The sequence below is a fragment of the Salvelinus alpinus genome, chromosome 15 (assembly GCF_045679555.1).
Source record: "Salvelinus alpinus chromosome 15, SLU_Salpinus.1, whole genome shotgun sequence".
NCBI classification, from domain to species: domain Eukaryota; kingdom Metazoa; phylum Chordata; class Actinopteri; order Salmoniformes; family Salmonidae; genus Salvelinus; species Salvelinus alpinus.
Window position 1 is genome coordinate 48,313,268 of NC_092100.1, and position 17,429 is coordinate 48,330,696.

Consider the following 17,429-nt stretch of genomic DNA (forward strand, 5'->3'; position numbering starts at 1 on the left):
TTTCTTTGCATCCTGGAGTCGCCTCTTCACTGTTAACGTTGAAGCTGCCAGTTGAGGGCTTGTGACGCGTCTGTTTCTCAAACTAGACACTCAGTTTAGACTAGACACTCAGTTCATTTCTCAGAACAAGAAGAGACTGACGAGTTTCAGAAGAAAGGTCTTTGTTTCTGGCCATTTTGAGCGTGTAATCAAACCCAAAAATGCTGATACTCCAGATACTCAACTAGTCGAAAGAAGGCCAGTTTTATTGATTCTTTAATCAGCACAACAGTTTTCAGCTGTGCTAACATAATTGCAAAAGGGTTTTCTAATGATCAATTAGCCTTTTAAAATTATAAACTTGGATTAGCTAACACAACGTGCCATTGGAACACAGGAGTGATGGTTGCTGATAATGGGCCTCTGTATGCCTATGTAGATATTCCATAAAAAATCTGCCGTTTCCAGCTACAATAGTCATTTACAACATGTCTACACTGTATTTCTGACCAAATTGATGTTATTTTAATGGACAAAAAAATAGCTTTTCTTTCAAAAACAGAGACATTTAAAAGTGACCCCAAATTTTTGAACGGTAGTGTACTTAATGAGTATATACTGCATACTATTAGTTAATTTTTGTATACTGTAAACGAACGGTATCCTTTCAGTTGAGAGTACTAGTTCATGTCTACTGGAAGTTGATGCTGTTGCTATGCAACTTCATGCTAGCTTGTTAGCATAAGAAATTACTAGGTAGACATCTTACAACTTCATTAGCAATGTCCATTGAGAATGCACAACGACTATACCACTTAGCTATGTTAGCTAAGCTAAGCTAATTTGAATAATCAAATCAATAAATGTTTTCCTCCATCTGTATTTGATATTTCATTATTTGTATCCATTCCTATGTTAATCCCTAAATGGCTCATCGGCATGCGATGCACTGTATGTGGCTCGAGACAGACATACCACACACAACTATGTAATAGTTAATATACTGGCAAGTTTGATGTATTAGTATCCACCTAACATTAGGTAGCTAGCTAATATACATACATACAAGCATCTGCTGTAATGATATGCTATGCAGTTTAAGGCTAGTAGTGTAGCTAACAAATAATCAGCCAACATAACATGTAACATAATATATTTGAAAAGTTATTACTTTTTTATTTAATTGCTCAACATTTTCTTAATAATTAGTTAAAGCAATTCATATTTACATTTTGTATTTACATTTGTATCATCTCTCATTGGACTTTCTTCAAATCTGCAAATGTTGCGAAGCCATGCCCATTTTCTTGAAGAATTGCATTATGGGCCCTAAAAGCACAGCAATAGTGTCCACTGCTTGTATATTTCGAAATTTGGCGAATTTAGTATGACATCCGGAAACTTTTGGCATACTAACTATATCCATGCTATGACCAATAGTACTCAATACATTTTTAGAAAAACAGTATAACTTTACACGCATAAAAACTGTGGATGGAAACGTGCTTAATGATTAGAATCTTTCTGTATGAATGTATCTTCCCAGCTAGCAAATACTTTTCTGAGAACCATGTTTCTTACAGCTTGGGTAGAGCATGTTGTTCTTTGCTTATTTTGCATACAACCTTCCCACAACTTTCTGGATTAAAATAAAATAGAAATTGGTAATGTTCTAGGAATGTTCTCCAACTGGTTTGACATTGAGAATGTTCTCAAATTGTTCAGAACACTTTAAGAAAGTAAGTTGAGACCCCGACTGAGTTAGAAGCAGAGCTTAAGTGATGGTGTTCTGTGCTGTGCTGTTGACCTCCTATGTACTCTTCACATAGACCTAATCTGATTGGCTCCATGGTAATGGTGTGTTATGGTATGTCTTGCAGTTATTACTATCTTCAGGGGCAAGGTGGAGGAGGTGGAGCTGCCAGTGGAGAAGGTTGACATCATCATCTCAGAGTGGATGGGCTACTGTCTCTTCTACGAGTCCATGCTTAATACCGTCATCTTTGCAAGGGACAAGTGGCTGGTAGGCGTGTTTGTGTGTGTGTGTGTGTGTGTACATATGTGTGCGTGCACATGCATTAACCAGACATGCTAGCAGAACGAACAACGCTCAAACCTCACAGACTTAACCAGGGATGAAAACCATAACCTGGCCCGGTGTTTGGTTCTTCTCACATGCAGCACAGCTGATAAATGACATGTCTTGTGTGCAGGATTGATTGCAGGGTGTTTTTTCCTCCCTCCTCTACACAGAAACCCGGCGGTCTGATGTTTCCCGACCGTGCTGCGCTGTATGTGGTGGCCATCGAGGACAGGCAGTACAAGGACTTCAAAATCCACTGTGAGTGTCTTTGTGTGTGTGTATGTTTAGTTGGCCCTGGGCCCTCACATAAGTCCTGCTGCCCCTAACTCGCTCTCTATTCCCAGGGTGGATTTTATCTGGCTTATGTTTCTGCTTCGCTAATAGACCGTGAATGTAGAACAACCATAGCAGCACATGCAAAAAAAGACACACACACACAAACACACACACACACACACATTAGTGTTGGTGCATTTTAACTTTTCAAAGACATAAGTGATGATTGATCTGATATTACAATTCAACAAGCCTCTCCATCTCTGTGCTAGCCCACACTAAAGCTCTCCTGGAGGATTTGGTGGAATTGTTCATCTTCATTTGAGCACAGAGACCAGAGACACGAGCCATGGCAGCAGAACAGAGGACAAGAAGCAGAAGCAATACACGCACCAACTCCACATACACACCGCCACAACTAGGGAATTACACACCATGAGACAGAGCTCATTAGGCTTACAGAAACCCAGGCCACATGACTGAGCACTGAAGAGAAGTCCAGCTAGTGCTGTTTCGCTCTCTGCGTGTGCAGAGGGATGTTTTAGGGAAAGCTTTGAGAAGAGATAGAAGACGATTGGGGCACATTGTCCATGTTGGGCCCAGTCTGGTTCCAACAAACAAATGCTTATACTGTAGATGCCTTTTGGGAAGGGATGGCATGCTGGATCACTTAGTGCTCTAAAATAATGTTCTGTCGTCCTGAGAGAATGTTGTTGTTGTATTCATTAGGGCATACCATAGCAAAACATTTTGCAATAGAAAATGGAATTAGCATTTCTTGTTCTTGCCTTGCCTTCCTGTTTCAGTCCATTTTCTTATGTTTAATGCTTAAGGAATATGACCTAGGACTAGACTACTTCAGTTTTAGGGCATGAGAATGCACATCAACAGCTGAGGTGCGACCTGCTCATTATTCCTTCCTTCTCCTGTCGTTAAACTTAAGTGGTTCCACTTTAATGGGACACAATAGAGATGCTTACACACACACACTATCCTATCTTAAAGATGCACTTCGGGATCTAAAATTATACAAACATTTGACAGTCCATCTTTAAGTACTGTGGCCATGCATAATCCATGATCAGTTAGGGAAGAGAAGGAGAATCTCTCTGTTTACTGCCATGCACTGCAGTGATGGTTAGCCGGCAAAGTGCAACAGAGTCTAAGGAAGTTGTCTACCCGACCTTATAGAAGGGCAATGAAATACTGTAAATCCGACCTAGAGAGGGGGGAATACAAATGTTTCTGAAATGCCCCTCAATTCCCTGTTTAGTCCACTACTTTAGACCAGAGTCGTTGGGCCCTGGTCAGCTACATAGGGATTAGGGTGCCATATCGGATAGACACAATGTATTCCTCCCTCTCTAGGGAGGACTTATGTAATAGCCCTTCTTCCACAAAGGTGTTCCATAATGCACTGTGTTTCCACAGGGTGGGAGAATGTGTATGGCTTTGACATGACCTGCATCCGTAACGTGGCCTTGAAGGAGCCCCTGGTGGACATAGTGGACCCCAAACATGTGGTCACCAACTCTTGTCTGATCAAGGTCAGCTATGTCTTCACTTCACGTGTGTGTGTGTGTGTGTGTGTGTGTGTGTGTGTGTGTGTGTGTGTGTGTGTGTGTGTGTGTGTGTGCGTGCGTGCGTGCGTGCGTGCGTGCGTGCGTGCGTGCGTGCGTGCGTGCGTGCGTGTACAGTGGCAAGAAAACGTATGTGAACCCTTTGGAATTACCTGTATTTCTGCATAAATGAGTCCTAAAATTTGATCTGATCTTCATCTTAGTCACAACAATAGACAAACAAAGTGTGCTTAAACTAATAACACACAAATTATTGTATTTTTCTTGTCTATGTTGAATACATCATTTAAACATTCACAGTGTAGGTTGGAAAAAGTAGGTGAACCCTTGGATTGTCCCTATGATTGTTCAAAAGGGGTCCCCCACCCGTCTCTTCTACTGTTGCTCTCCTCTGCTGTCACCCGGCATCCGGCGAACTGTTGTGTAGTCCTGAACAGAACTACAGAGCTCACTCCGCTTCCACTCGCTCCGGAAGATGTTTACTTGAAGATAGGCTATCCAGTGTAGTCGAAGGTTCTCAGTTGTGATGAGAGTAGTAGAATACGTTGGTTTGAAGAGTAGTAGAATGGTCCCACTTAAATTCTCTTTTCTAGATACTTTACTTAGGACAGCTAATCAGCCACACCAGTGATTGTCCGGGAGGTGACGTTATTGTCTCTACCTCGTGTTGAGATTTCAGAGTTCAAACCATTTCGGACGTGAGTTGCAGCTAAAACGTCTCTCTGGTCTGATATGTTAATATTAATATGTTAATTCTTAACGCACCGTTTTATGCAGTTCATTCAAAAGTGGCGGTTCGTGAGGCTGAAATGCTCTCTGACCTCACTCAAGGGGCGGTGACTACTCACTTGTACAAAGTTATAGAAACAATTTCCTCTTATAGTTTCTAAGATCACATCCCTCTCTTAACAAAAACACTTACATTATTTTTCATATTTCATACACAACGTAAAGGATGGAGAATTCGTACATATAGTGTATTTACTTTTCAAGTTACAGTATGTCCTTTATAACATTTTGAATGACATCAGAAAATAACAACCGAAATTACATTATTATTCTTTAGGTCGCCTCTGACCATTCCCCAGTATTCGCTTTAAAATGTGTTAGAGTTTCGTCGGGAAACGTCTGTGGAACAAAGGCACATTCCTGTGTGAATTTGGAGAGGGAGATAGCTTAAAAGTTCTGATCCTTGATTTACAACAGGGTGTGAACTGTTAACCCCCCCCCCCCCCCCACAGAGGAGAGGGGTCATCCACTGTAAAGCTGATCCGACCCATCTGGATCCTCACAGGACAGTCATGACACTGTCTATAGACACTATTACATGCATATATATACAGTGACAGTCAAAAGTTTGGACACATCTACAGTTGAAGTAGGAAGTTTACATACACATTAGCCAAATACATTTAAACTCAGTTTTCACAATTCCTGACATTTAATCCTAGTAAAAATTCCCTGTCTTAGGTCAGTTAGGAACACCACTTTATTTTAAGGATGTGAAATGTCAGAATAATAGTAGAGAGAATGATTTATTTCAGCTTTTATTTCTTTCATCACATTCCCAGTGGGTCAGAAGTTTACATACACTCAATGAGTATTTGGTAGCATTGCCTTTCAATTGTTTAACTTGGGTCAAACATTTCGATAGCCTTCCACAAGCCTCCCAGAATAAGTTGGGTGAATTTTGGCCCATTCCTCCTGACAGAGCTGGTGTAACTGAGTCAGGTTTGTAGGCCTCCTGGCTCACACACACTTTTTCAGTTCTGCCCACAAAGTTTCCATAGGATTGAGGTCAGGGCTTTGTGATGGCCACTCCAATACCTTGACTTTGTTGTCCTTAAGCCATTTTGCCACATCTTTGGAAGTATGCTTGGGGTCATTGTCCATTTGAAAGACCCATTTGCGACCAAACTTCCTGACTGATGTCTTGAGATGTTGCTTCAATATATCCACATAATTTTCTTCCCTCATGATGCCATCTATTTTGTGAAGTGCACCAGTCCCTCCTGCAGCAAAGTACCCCCACAACATGATGCTGCCACCCCCATGCTTCATGGTTGGGATGGTGTTCTTCGGCTTGCAAGCTTCCCCGTTTTCTCCAAACATAACGATGGTCATTATGGCCAAAAACTTATATTTTTATTTCATCAGACCAGAGGACATTTCTCCAAAAAGTACGATCTTTGTCCCCATGTGCAGTTGCAAACCGTAGTCTGGCTTTTTTATGGCGGTTTTGGAGCAGTGGCTTCTTCCTTGCTGGTTTCAGGTTATGTTGATATAGTACTCATTTTACTGTGGATATAGATACTTCTGTACCTGTTTCTTCCAGCATCTTCACAAGGTCCTTTGCTGTTGTTCTGGGATTGATTTGCACTTTTCACACCGAAGTACGTTCATCTCTAATAGACAGAACGCATCTCCTTCCTGAGAGGTATGATGGCTGCGTGGTCGCATGGTGTTTATACTTGCGTGCTATTACTTGTACAGATGAACGTGGTACCTTCAGGAGTTTGGAAATTGCTCCCAAGGATGAACCAGACTTGTGAGGTCGACAATTCTGAGGTCTTAGCTGATTTCTTTTGATTTTCCCATGATGTCAAGCAAAGAGGCACTGAGATTGAAGGTAAGCCTTGAAATACATCCACAGGTACACCTCCAATTGACTCAAATTATGTCAATTAGCGTATCAGAAGCTTCTAAAGGCATGACATAATTTTCTGGAATTTTCCAAGCTGTTTAAAGGTAAAGTCAACTTAGTGTATGTAGTAAACTTCTGACCCACTGGAATTGTGATACAGTGAATTATAAGTGAAATAATCTGTCTGTAAACAATAGTGTCATGCACAAAGTAGATGTCCTAACTGACTTGCTAAAACTATAGTTTGTAAACATGAAATTTGGTTGAAAAACAAGTTTTAATGACTCCAACCTAAGTGTATGTAAACTTCCGAATTCAACTGTACTCATTTAAGGGTTTTTCTTTATTTTTACTATATTCTACATTGTATAATAATAGTGAAGACATCAAAACTATGAAATAACACATAGAATCATGTAGTAAGCAAAAAAGTGTTAAAGTATTCAAAATATATTTTAGATTTTAGATTCTTCAAAGTAGCCACCGTTTGCCTTGATGGCAGCCTTGCACATTCTTGGCATTCTCTCAACCAGCTTCATGAGGAATGCTTTTCCAACAGTCTTGAAGGAGTTCCCACATGTGCTGAGCACTTGTTGGCTGCTTTTCCTTCGCTCTGCGGTCCAACTCATCTCAAACTATCTCAATTGGGTTGAGGCCGGGTGATTGTGGAGGCCAGGTCATCTGATGCAGCACTCCATCTCTCTCTTTCTTGGACAAATAGCCCTTACACGACCTGGAGGCGTGTTGGGTCATTGTCCTGTTGAAAAACAAATGATAGTCCTACTAAGCGCAAATCAGATGGGATGGCGTATCGCTGCAGTAGCCATGCTGGTAAAGTGTGCCTTGAATTCTAAATAAATCACAGACAGTGTCACCAGCAAAGCACCCCCACACCATCACGTCTTTTCCTCCATGCTTCCTTTTGGGAACCACACATGCGAAGATCATCCGTTCACCTACTCTGCGTCTCACAAAGACACGGCGGTTGGAACCAAAAATCTCAAATTTGGACTCATTAGACCAAAGAACAGATTTCCACCAGTCTAATGTGCATTGCTTGTATGTTTTGGCCCAAGCAAGTCTCTTCTTATTATTGGTGTCCTTTAGTAGTGGTTTCTTTGCAGCAATTCAACCATGAAGGCCTGATTCACGTAGTCTCCTCTGAACAGTTGATGTTGAGATGTGTCTATTACTTGAACTCTGTGAAGCTTTTATTTGGACTGCAATCAAAGGTGCAGTTAACTCTAATGAACTTATCCTCAGCAGCAGAGGTTACTCTGGGTCTTCCTTTCCTGTGGCGGTCCTCATGAGAGCCAGTTTCATCATAGCTCTTGATGGTTTTTGCGACTGCATTTGAAGAAACTTTCGAGTTTTTTAAATGTTCTGGATTGACTGACCTTCATGTCTTAAAGTAACATTTCTCTTTACTTATTTGAGCTGGTTTTTGTGACTGCACTTGAAGAAAGATTGACTGACCTTTATGTCTTAAAGTAATGATGGACTGTCGCTTATTTGAGCTGTTCTTGTCATAATATGGACTTGGTCTTTTATCAAATAGGGCTATCTTCTGCATACCAACACTACATTTTCACAACACAACAGATTGGCTGAAACGCATTATGAAGGAAAGAAATTCCACAAATTAACAAGGCACACCTGTTAATTTAAATGCATTCCAGGTGACTACCTCATGAAGCAGGTTGAGAGAATGCCAAGAGTGTGCAAAGCTGTCATCAAGGCAAAGGGTGGCTACTTAAAGAATCTCAAATATAAAATACATTTTGATTTGTTGAACACTTTTTTGGTTACTACACAATGTGTTTTTTATAGTTTTGATGTCCTCACTATTATTCTACAATGTAGAAAATTGTAAAAATAAAAACCCCTTGAATGAGTAGGTGTGTTCAACTTTTGACTGGTACTGTATTTATTTTTCGGACTCTGACATGGTTCGTTCTGAGATTTTTGTATTTGTGTGTATTGTTAGATACACTGTTGGAGCTAGAAACATAAGCATTTCACTGCACCTGCGATAACATCTACAACATTTGTGTACGCGACTAATAAAATGTGATTTGATTTGTATATGTGGGTAGGATTTGTTGAGGCCCAGCAGGGTGAAAGCCTACAGTTTAATCAGAAAGCATTGACTCAGTGTTGTCTCTGGGCTCATGCAGAGTGGGATTTACATAACCAGTGATACTGTTATATTTATAATGGGCCAACTGCTGAGATCTACCCCTCAGAATAAATAAAAAAACATGACTTTAAAAACATAAGCTCATTCAACATTAACCTATTAAAAACCATTCTGTATCAATGAGGTTTGTGCAGTGGGCTATAGGCTGAATATATTTAATTGCATATTGGCTACACTTGATTTGCCCTGCCAATGTTATTAACCTCACACCATTTTAAAATAATATTTCAAAACGTGATGTACAGGTAATAGATCATTTGTTGTATTACTTCTTGTGAGGCATATATTGAAATCATTAGCGTTTTTTAAATTTTGCTGGTGACTGATGGTGCCTGTATGTGATGGTCAGTCTCAGCGGATGGAAAGTGGGAGGGAGATGGAGTGTGTGTGAGAGTGAGAAGCCCCTTAAATTGAAATTGAAAGAGAGCAGCGGATAGGCCTCTCACCGTCCCTCAGCTCTTCCTCCCTCCTCTGACTGACCACAAAAGGGACACCGTCTTCCATCTGATGGCGAAATTCGAGTCACACTTTATTTCTGACTCATGCACAAATTCATGTTGTTACTCGTATGACCAGGGAACGTGAAATCCTCCTCGATATTGGAAAGACACAAGTCGCTAATAACAAGACAAGTCTATCGATACACTTTGTAACGCGAGTGGATGGGGAGCACATTTAATATCTTATAAAAGTGTTGAATAAAGTGACAGTGTTTAATAAAATCTTAAACATGAAGTCAATCATAAAAACAGCAGACATTGCTGTATTCGTTGACAGTCTCTCTCTAGTTATGGTTTTTAAAGTTTCGAAATCAAATCTCACACGTTAGAGTCGGCTATCAACTTCGCTGTGGGCTCGTAGAAGCTGCAGACAAAGTGATTTGATCTCATTGGCCAGCCGTAGCCTATTTGCACTTGATTTGCTCTCCGGGCCTGCCGTGTAGGCGGAGTTTGTACCTTCAGACATTAAATGGTTGAAAATGGGAACACTTCGAGTACCTGGCTCGCAGGGCAGCTGAATCAAGTACAAATAAAAAATGTGTGCTTTTTGTTTGGTGATTGACTGACTAGGAAAGCCATGGAGATCGCGACCGGCCGGTTGGTGATCACTGGGTTACAGTAAAGGGACAGTAAACAATCCACATACCAATCCCAATTCAGAGGTGTATGACCTCAGCTGTAACTAGACAATATGTTACCGTAACGTGATCCTTCAATCTGAGCCTTCTGGCCATGCTGGCCATCCTTCACTACTAGGTACAGGGATTGTTCCATTTATGATGCTATGCATCTATTCCCATGTCTAGACCGCTAATTGTGTATTTTGTCCGAGATGCCCTTCTTATCTCGTTTATTGATTGGATTGTTCTGCCCTTTTCTCAGTTCAGATGTTACATAACTAAAATGTGTTTCTATTGTTGCTATCTAAAGCCATTAGACTGTAATAATAGGAAGCAGGGAAATAATATTTGAAACAGTCAGTGTTTTATATTCAAGATTTTGACACTGGTGCCTTATTTGTCCTTCGCGCCTGTAAGATGAAACCCCTTTGAAAATGACAACCCACTCACAAGCTGTTGCATGTCTTCTAAATGGATTACAGGATGAATCATGTCATTAATCTTGTACACAGACAGTGTGCAAAAAGGAGCTTAGGCTGTTAAAAAGATCAAATGAGTGCCTCATGTTCAGAACTTTACCTTTACTGTGAGTGAGAAAGAGAGAGCTGAATTGAATTGTCGTCCTGCACTATAAAAATATGACTTTCAGGAGTTTGTGGTGCATGACCAAAATAAAGAGTTTTTACTCTTATGGAAGCTGGAATTTGTTTGCGAAAGATAGCAGGGGAGCTTGACTTTGTATTGCGCACTCTTTTTTATTTTTTTTACTGCTGATCGCGTGATACATAAAAGTCATTTTTCCACTGCAACTATGTGGGTCTCACCAGAACAGAGAGCTGTGTTTCACTGCCATATGCTCTCCTCTCTCTCCTCTCTCCCACTGCAGAATCATGAGGCATCAGATACCCTGTTAAAATATGGGATATGAACCAGGGGAGGTCTATAAAGGAGCAGGACACCAGTACAATGCTACCCTGACAATAGTTACTGCCTTGGTTCTCCAGCCAAATGACCCCATCTTCTCCTCGTTCTCCCCCCTATAGTGGGGTTTCCTTGGCTGGTCCCTCTGGGGGGAGGGGGTGCTGGGGTTTGGTTTCAGCTGCGTGAACCTTGAACCCAAAGGGAGAGGTTGGAGCAGAGTAGCAGAAAGCAGAGGCCTCATCCTTGACAGAGAGAATAAGGGACTCAGGGATAATACAAGACACAATGCTCAGAGGCACCGCCACATAGATCATATGACATGCATATAAGACCTGCACCTGGACACACTCACACCTCTCATCTCCTTACAAGACTTACTGTAAGACTTGACCAGCCTCCCATGGCACACTGCTTAATGGCCACCCACAGAGGAAGAGTTAGGCCTACATATGTAGAATCTTAATTTGACCTGTATTTTCGCAGCAAAAAAAATCCTGCAGCAACATAATTTTGCTTGATCAGTGGTTAGGCTATTAGCTGGTCCAAATGAGGGTACATGAAAAGTGGAATACTGTTAATATAACTGTGTGTTTAGTATGGGTTTTCAGTGAATTTATGTAAGTCACGAAATTCTCAGCAACAAAAGAGTGATACAATTAAAATCCTACATCTGTACATGTACAATGGAGAAACCACTGTGTTGGCAGTGAATGGTGTGAATAGAACCCCAATCACTATGGATTCTGTATGTGATTAGCATTAACAATGCAAGAAGTAGATGTACCAGAGCAGTGTGGTTATTCTCTCTCTTCAACAGGAGGTGGACATCTACACAGTGAAGACTGAGGACTTGTCCTTCACTTCAGCCTTCTGCCTTCAGATCCAGAGGAACGACTACATCCACGCCCTGGTCACCTACTTCAACATCGAGTTCACCAAGTGTCACAAGAAAACTGGCTTCTCCACCGGTACGTCCTCAACTCTCTTTCTCTTCTCAGTGTTGTTCTCTCTCTCTCTCTGATTTTTCACATAGGCTTATATAATATATTATGAACTGGGTGCTTCGATCCCTGAACGCTGATTGGTTGAAAGCCGTGGTATATCAGACCGTATACCACGGGTATGACAAAACATTTATTTTTACTGCTCTAATTACGTTGGTAACCAGTTTATAATAGCAATAAGGCACCTCAGAGGTTTGTGGTATATGGCCAATATACCACGGCTAAGGGCTGTATCCAGGCACTCCGCGTTGCGTCGTGCTTGTTTTTGTTTTGCAGACTAGAGTCAGCAAAAACACTACAGTGAATACTGTAGTTTTACTGTAGTATACTGTATTTTTTTTTTTACAGTTAACTATAGTAGAAATACTATAGTAAAAGAACTGTAGTAAATACTATAGTAATTAATGTAGTGTTGTTGTGGATTATAGTATACTGTAGTATTTACTGTAGAGTTTTTGTGGACATTACTGTATTATTTACTATAGTGTTTTTGTTTAATAATCTTTGACATAGAAGTGGAGTCTTTCTCCTTGATGAAACGTACTGGAGAAATACTAAAATACAAATTGTTCACAACTTGTAGGTAGGTAATTCTGGGGTCTGAATGGATAATTCAGCATTCCACTCTTTTCTATATCCTGTATGGAACACAATATGATCTATACTTGGCATGTATGTTTCTCACTTATGGGTGGCACAAATTGGGATATGGGGAAGGGCAATGGGCAGGGTACTGTATATGCAAATTAAATACTGAAGTACTTACAATAGCTAAACTGTTGTGTTTTGCGGACATTACTGTAGTATTTACTACAGTGTTTTTTGTGTGAATAATGCTGTAGTTTTTACTATAGTATTCTACAACATTCTATAGTAAATACTATACATGATCAAGGGATACTACTGTGTGTAGTGTATTATTCTACAGTATACTACAGTTTACAATAGAATTCTATAGTAAGTACTGTAGTATTTTTTTCATGTGGGAGGCCAAGCTCCCTGCCATCCAGGACCTATATACTAGGCGGTGCCAGAGGAAAGCCCCAAAAATTGTCAAAGACTCCAGTCTCCCAAGTCATAGACTGTTCTCTCTGCTACCGCATGGCAAGCGGTACCAGAGCGCCAAGTCTAGGACCAAAAGGCTCCTTAACAGCTTTTACCCCCAAGCCATAAGACTGCTGAACAATTAATCATATGGCCACCCAGACTATTTACATTGACCCCCCCCCCCCCCCTTTTTGTTTTTTACACTGCTGCTACTCGCTGTTTATTACCTATGCATAGTTACTTCACCCGGTACTGTTACCCCCTGTATATAGCCTCGTTATTGTTATTTTGTTGTGTTACTCTTTTTATAATTTTTCCTTTAGCTTATTTGGTAAATATTATATCAACTCTTTCTTGAACTGCACTGTTGGTTAAGGGCTTGTAAGTAAGCATTTCACGATAAGGTCTACTACACCTGTTGTATTCGGTGCACGTGACAAATAAAGTTTGATTTGTTTTGATTCATTAGCACTCTTTTTACTGTAGTACTAGCATCTCTCCAGTTCACTGTGTCGTTATCAGACCATCTCCTGACAGACCCAGGGTTTCATCCTTTTAATTGGCAGCAGCAGCAGCAGATTACAGGCTAGGGTCCTGTTGCTCCCTGCCCGCCATCCTCCCATCCTCCCTGTGGGTTCCATCCCGATCTGTATTCACAGACAAAGACCCCCCTTTAATGAGCTCTTTGATGAGTCAGAAAGGCCTGGAGTACAACAGCAAACACTGATACCACTGGAAATTAGAAGACATTTGAGTCCCCAGTTGATTTGCATGACCCAGAGAAGTTGTGTGATGAGCTAAATTCATTTAGCAAGAATCGTGTTTGGATTTGTCTGTGAGCGACCTCTAGTGGTGGTGTGATGTTATCGCTCCTCTGTGATTATATGCATAATGTCTACAGTAGTTCGCCTTCATCAGAGTTTGTGATGCAAATAGGAGACTTTAAACTGTGACTTGCATTATGCAGAGGCAGTGGCTAGATGACCATGTGTTGTCACTCTTAAAAGTGGACAGTCTTACTTTTGACCTCCAATCATATACAGATCTTCCAGCTCTTCTTGTATTGATTTGAGCCTGTCCATCAAACCAAATCCCCTTAGCAAATGCTAAACCCTGCTAGCCTCACTGAACCTCTGATACACATCTAAATGTGCACATGGAGGCCTAAGTCCTCTATGGCCATTGATTTCCTATATTCTCCTGTAGGACAGGTATTTCTAGTTTCAAGTTTATTCGCCACATGCACAGGATACACCAGGTGTAAAACAGTACAGTAAAATTCTTACTTGAGAGCTCTTTCCCAACATTGCAGTGATTATATAGATAATAATAGATAATAGAACAACACAAGAAGTACGATATAAATTGAAGAAACATGAGAATGCAAATATATACAGGTATCTTATTCAATGTACACTGGAGTGGTTGAGGTGGGTTTATACATAAAACGTGACTGGTAGTAGGATATACTATACATGTAAACATGGATGAAAAGTGACTGGTAGTAGGAATATACTGTATAAATACTTATGGTAATACACTAATGGTAATATATACAGTACATGGAAAAAGAGCACACAGAGAAACTCAGACATATGCTGTATGCTGCTGGAAAATATCACCCATTGAACCACCACAACAAACACAGCCTTATCTATTCCGTTCAGGTTCCCACTGAGTACAGCTTTCATAATCTGTGTGTTTATGCAGCATGATCAGCAACTCAATTTATCCATGAACCCTCAAACGGCATGCCTTTAAAGTCTGAGGTACAAAGTTATCCCAGGACAGCCGGCTGAAATTCGATTAAAGTTGTATTGACCTTTGAGCCTTTGAGCCTTGGCCAAGCGGTAGTTTAACAGCGCAGGCACAGGTGGGCGCACGTTGTTTTGGGCGGGGGTATTGGCTATCAGCAGTATGCAGCTGGAGTGAAGCTGAGACACACAAATACAAACACACACACGCATGCACGCATATCGTTTATAGACCCACACAAACACACATGTACAGTCAGGTTCAAAATGATTGGCACCGTTGATAAAGTTGAGCAAAAAAATACTACAAATACTTAGCTATATTGTAGGCTCCAAAATGTTTGTTATTATATTATTTTAGAATACAATTGATCAGAGAAAGAGATTTTGTTTAACAAGTCATATTTTATTTTCTCAAAAAGATAGGGGTCAAAATGATTGGCACCCCTGTTTTCAATGCATTTCAATACATCTCCTTGCGAGGATAACAGCACTGAGGCATTTTCTAACTGTTTTATGAGGAGAACACAATGGGAGGGATCTTAGACCATTCCTCCATACAGAATCTTTCCAGATTCTCAATATCCTTCGTCTGCTCTTATGGACTTCCCTCTTCACTTCAAACAACAGGTTTCCAATGGGGTTCAAGTCTAGAGACTGAGATGGTCATTGCAAAATGTTGATTTTGGGGTCAATTAACCATTTCTTTGTGGATTTTGATGTGTGCTTGGGGTCATTGTCTTGCTGGAAGATCCACATGAGCATATACACACGAGCACACATACTGTACGCATGCACAAACACACACAGAATTCAACTAGCAGAATGCATGTGGGCGAGGTAATGGGAGAATGGAGATTGACAAGGACAAACGTCAGTAGGGAGGGTCAACTCAATCAATTCCTCTTATCTGTCTATTATATCAATGTCATTTGATATCCTGATTTGAACCAGCATTTTAGCATGACCGATCCTCAGTGCTGTATCTACGCTTGTAAATAGCATGATGATATAGTGAATCACGTATATTCACAGTCAGAACCATGGGTAACATTTTTTCTGAACCAAGAGATAAAAAAAAAACGAGAAGAAAAAACTGTCTAATGTTACAAAAGTTGTGTCTTCGTGACTAATAAGTGCATCAGAGGTCCAATGTCAAAGGTGAAAAGTTAAATTTATGTTAGTTTTTGTTGGGGGTCAAAACTTTGGCTCATGATTGTTTTGGTTTTAAGGGTCAGGGGTCGTGTCCACTCTAAGAGCCAAATGAACTCTGCGCGCTTCACTTGAGTTTCTGAACAAATCTCCCATTGACAATAATGCATTATTTATGTGAAAATATGAATGAAACATACAGATCTGCAGTTCAGATTTGGCCCTAAGTTCATGCCTGTCTTCCTACAGCCCCTGATGCTCCGTTCACACACTGGAAACAGACAGTCTTCTACCTGGAGGACTACCTGACCGTAAAGAGGGGCGAGGAGATCATTGGCAGTATTAACATGAAGCCCAACGAGAAGAACATAGTGAGTGTTCTGGAATCTATGACCAGTAAAAAGCCATTCACTTTGAGACACTTATAGGGGCAGTTTCCAGTCTTGGACTAAAAAGCAAGGTTCAATGGAGAATCTGCATTGAAAATGCTTTGTAGTGCAGGAATAGTGTTAATAGTGTTCGGGAAACCGCCCCATCTAGGGACCAGAGTCCTGGGGCCTCATTTATCAACCGTGCATACATTTCATACTAAATTCTGGCGTATATGAGCATTACATCCCCGCCTAGCAATTGCCCTCTATTTACCTTTTATGGTAGCAGAAACGTCATCATTTACTGTATGATTTGGAAATGTTGGAACTGGGCCATGACCGTTTCTAAAAGAAACACAACGGCAAATTTGATGACATTTCTGTAGAGGTGTGGATAGAACGTTTTAATATTTAGCAGTGACTTTTTCAAACGAAAAATGCATGCTCCCAATAGCAAGTGCCAAACACTGGCCGCACATTCTGCAAGATTGATTGTCTATTCGAACGATTGTAAAGTAAATGCTATAGCCCACACTTCTATGCAAAATGAAAATTGTTCTTTAATAACTTGTTGATCAATAGATGATTGTATTTCTCCTGCCGTGGTATAGGCTATGATGTCGCGCTCCTATCGCACACCAATACTGTAGCCTACCCATACTGTCAAATAGTTTAAATAGGGTACCAGTCTATTTACTTTCAAGCATGCTTGGCTATTGAATGAGTGACGGATGAATGGTAGCCTAATATGTGTTGTGTGGCGAGAATAAACAAGTAATGTAAGAAAAGGAGATGTCCTGCAATGTGATTATGATTTAGGCCTATTTAATAACATTTGAAGAAACATACGCCTACCTACATGCTGCTATGTGATCTCCTTACCAACGGCAAATGCATCATTACGTTTGAATGTTTTTATTAGCCTACCCGTGTGCGTAAAACACAATTTCCCCCAATACAATTGTCCAACCATTAGAAGTTGTGTGTACACATGGTCTGAGCTGTGCGTGGAGATGCACACTTTTCCCGTCAAGTTCAAAAAGTATAAATACCAACCTTTGCGGGAAGACTGGCGGATGCAAGGTTGAGTTTATTTTGTGCACACGCACCTTTGATAAATGAGGCCCCTGGCCCCTACCTACTGTATGATAACTAGACACTGGCCCAACAGGGATAGGTAGAGGTCATACATACATTTGTACTTGTCTAACAAAATAAAGTCAGAAGGTCAAATCAAGTCATTTCAGGCAGGCGAGGCATTTAAACCAACATTATATGGCTAGAAAGAAACCCAATTC

The 17,429-nt window shown here is 40.6% G+C and overlaps 1 protein-coding gene across 3 annotated transcripts in view; it reads left to right on the forward strand.

The window, feature by feature from the left end:
- LOC139540218 (protein arginine N-methyltransferase 8-B) overlaps positions 1 to 17,429 on the forward strand; it is a 39,554-nt gene that overhangs the window by 17,844 nt on the left and 4,281 nt on the right. For all 3 annotated transcript variants that reach the window (XM_071343865.1, XM_071343866.1, XM_071343864.1), the window contains exons 5-9: positions 1,860 to 2,002; positions 2,233 to 2,320; positions 3,770 to 3,885; positions 11,621 to 11,771; positions 16,010 to 16,131. In XM_071343865.1, the coding sequence (XP_071199966.1) occupies positions 1,860 to 2,002; positions 2,233 to 2,320; positions 3,770 to 3,885; positions 11,621 to 11,771; positions 16,010 to 16,131 (620 nt within the window). The remainder of the gene's footprint in view (positions 1 to 1,859; positions 2,003 to 2,232; positions 2,321 to 3,769; positions 3,886 to 11,620; positions 11,772 to 16,009; positions 16,132 to 17,429) is intronic.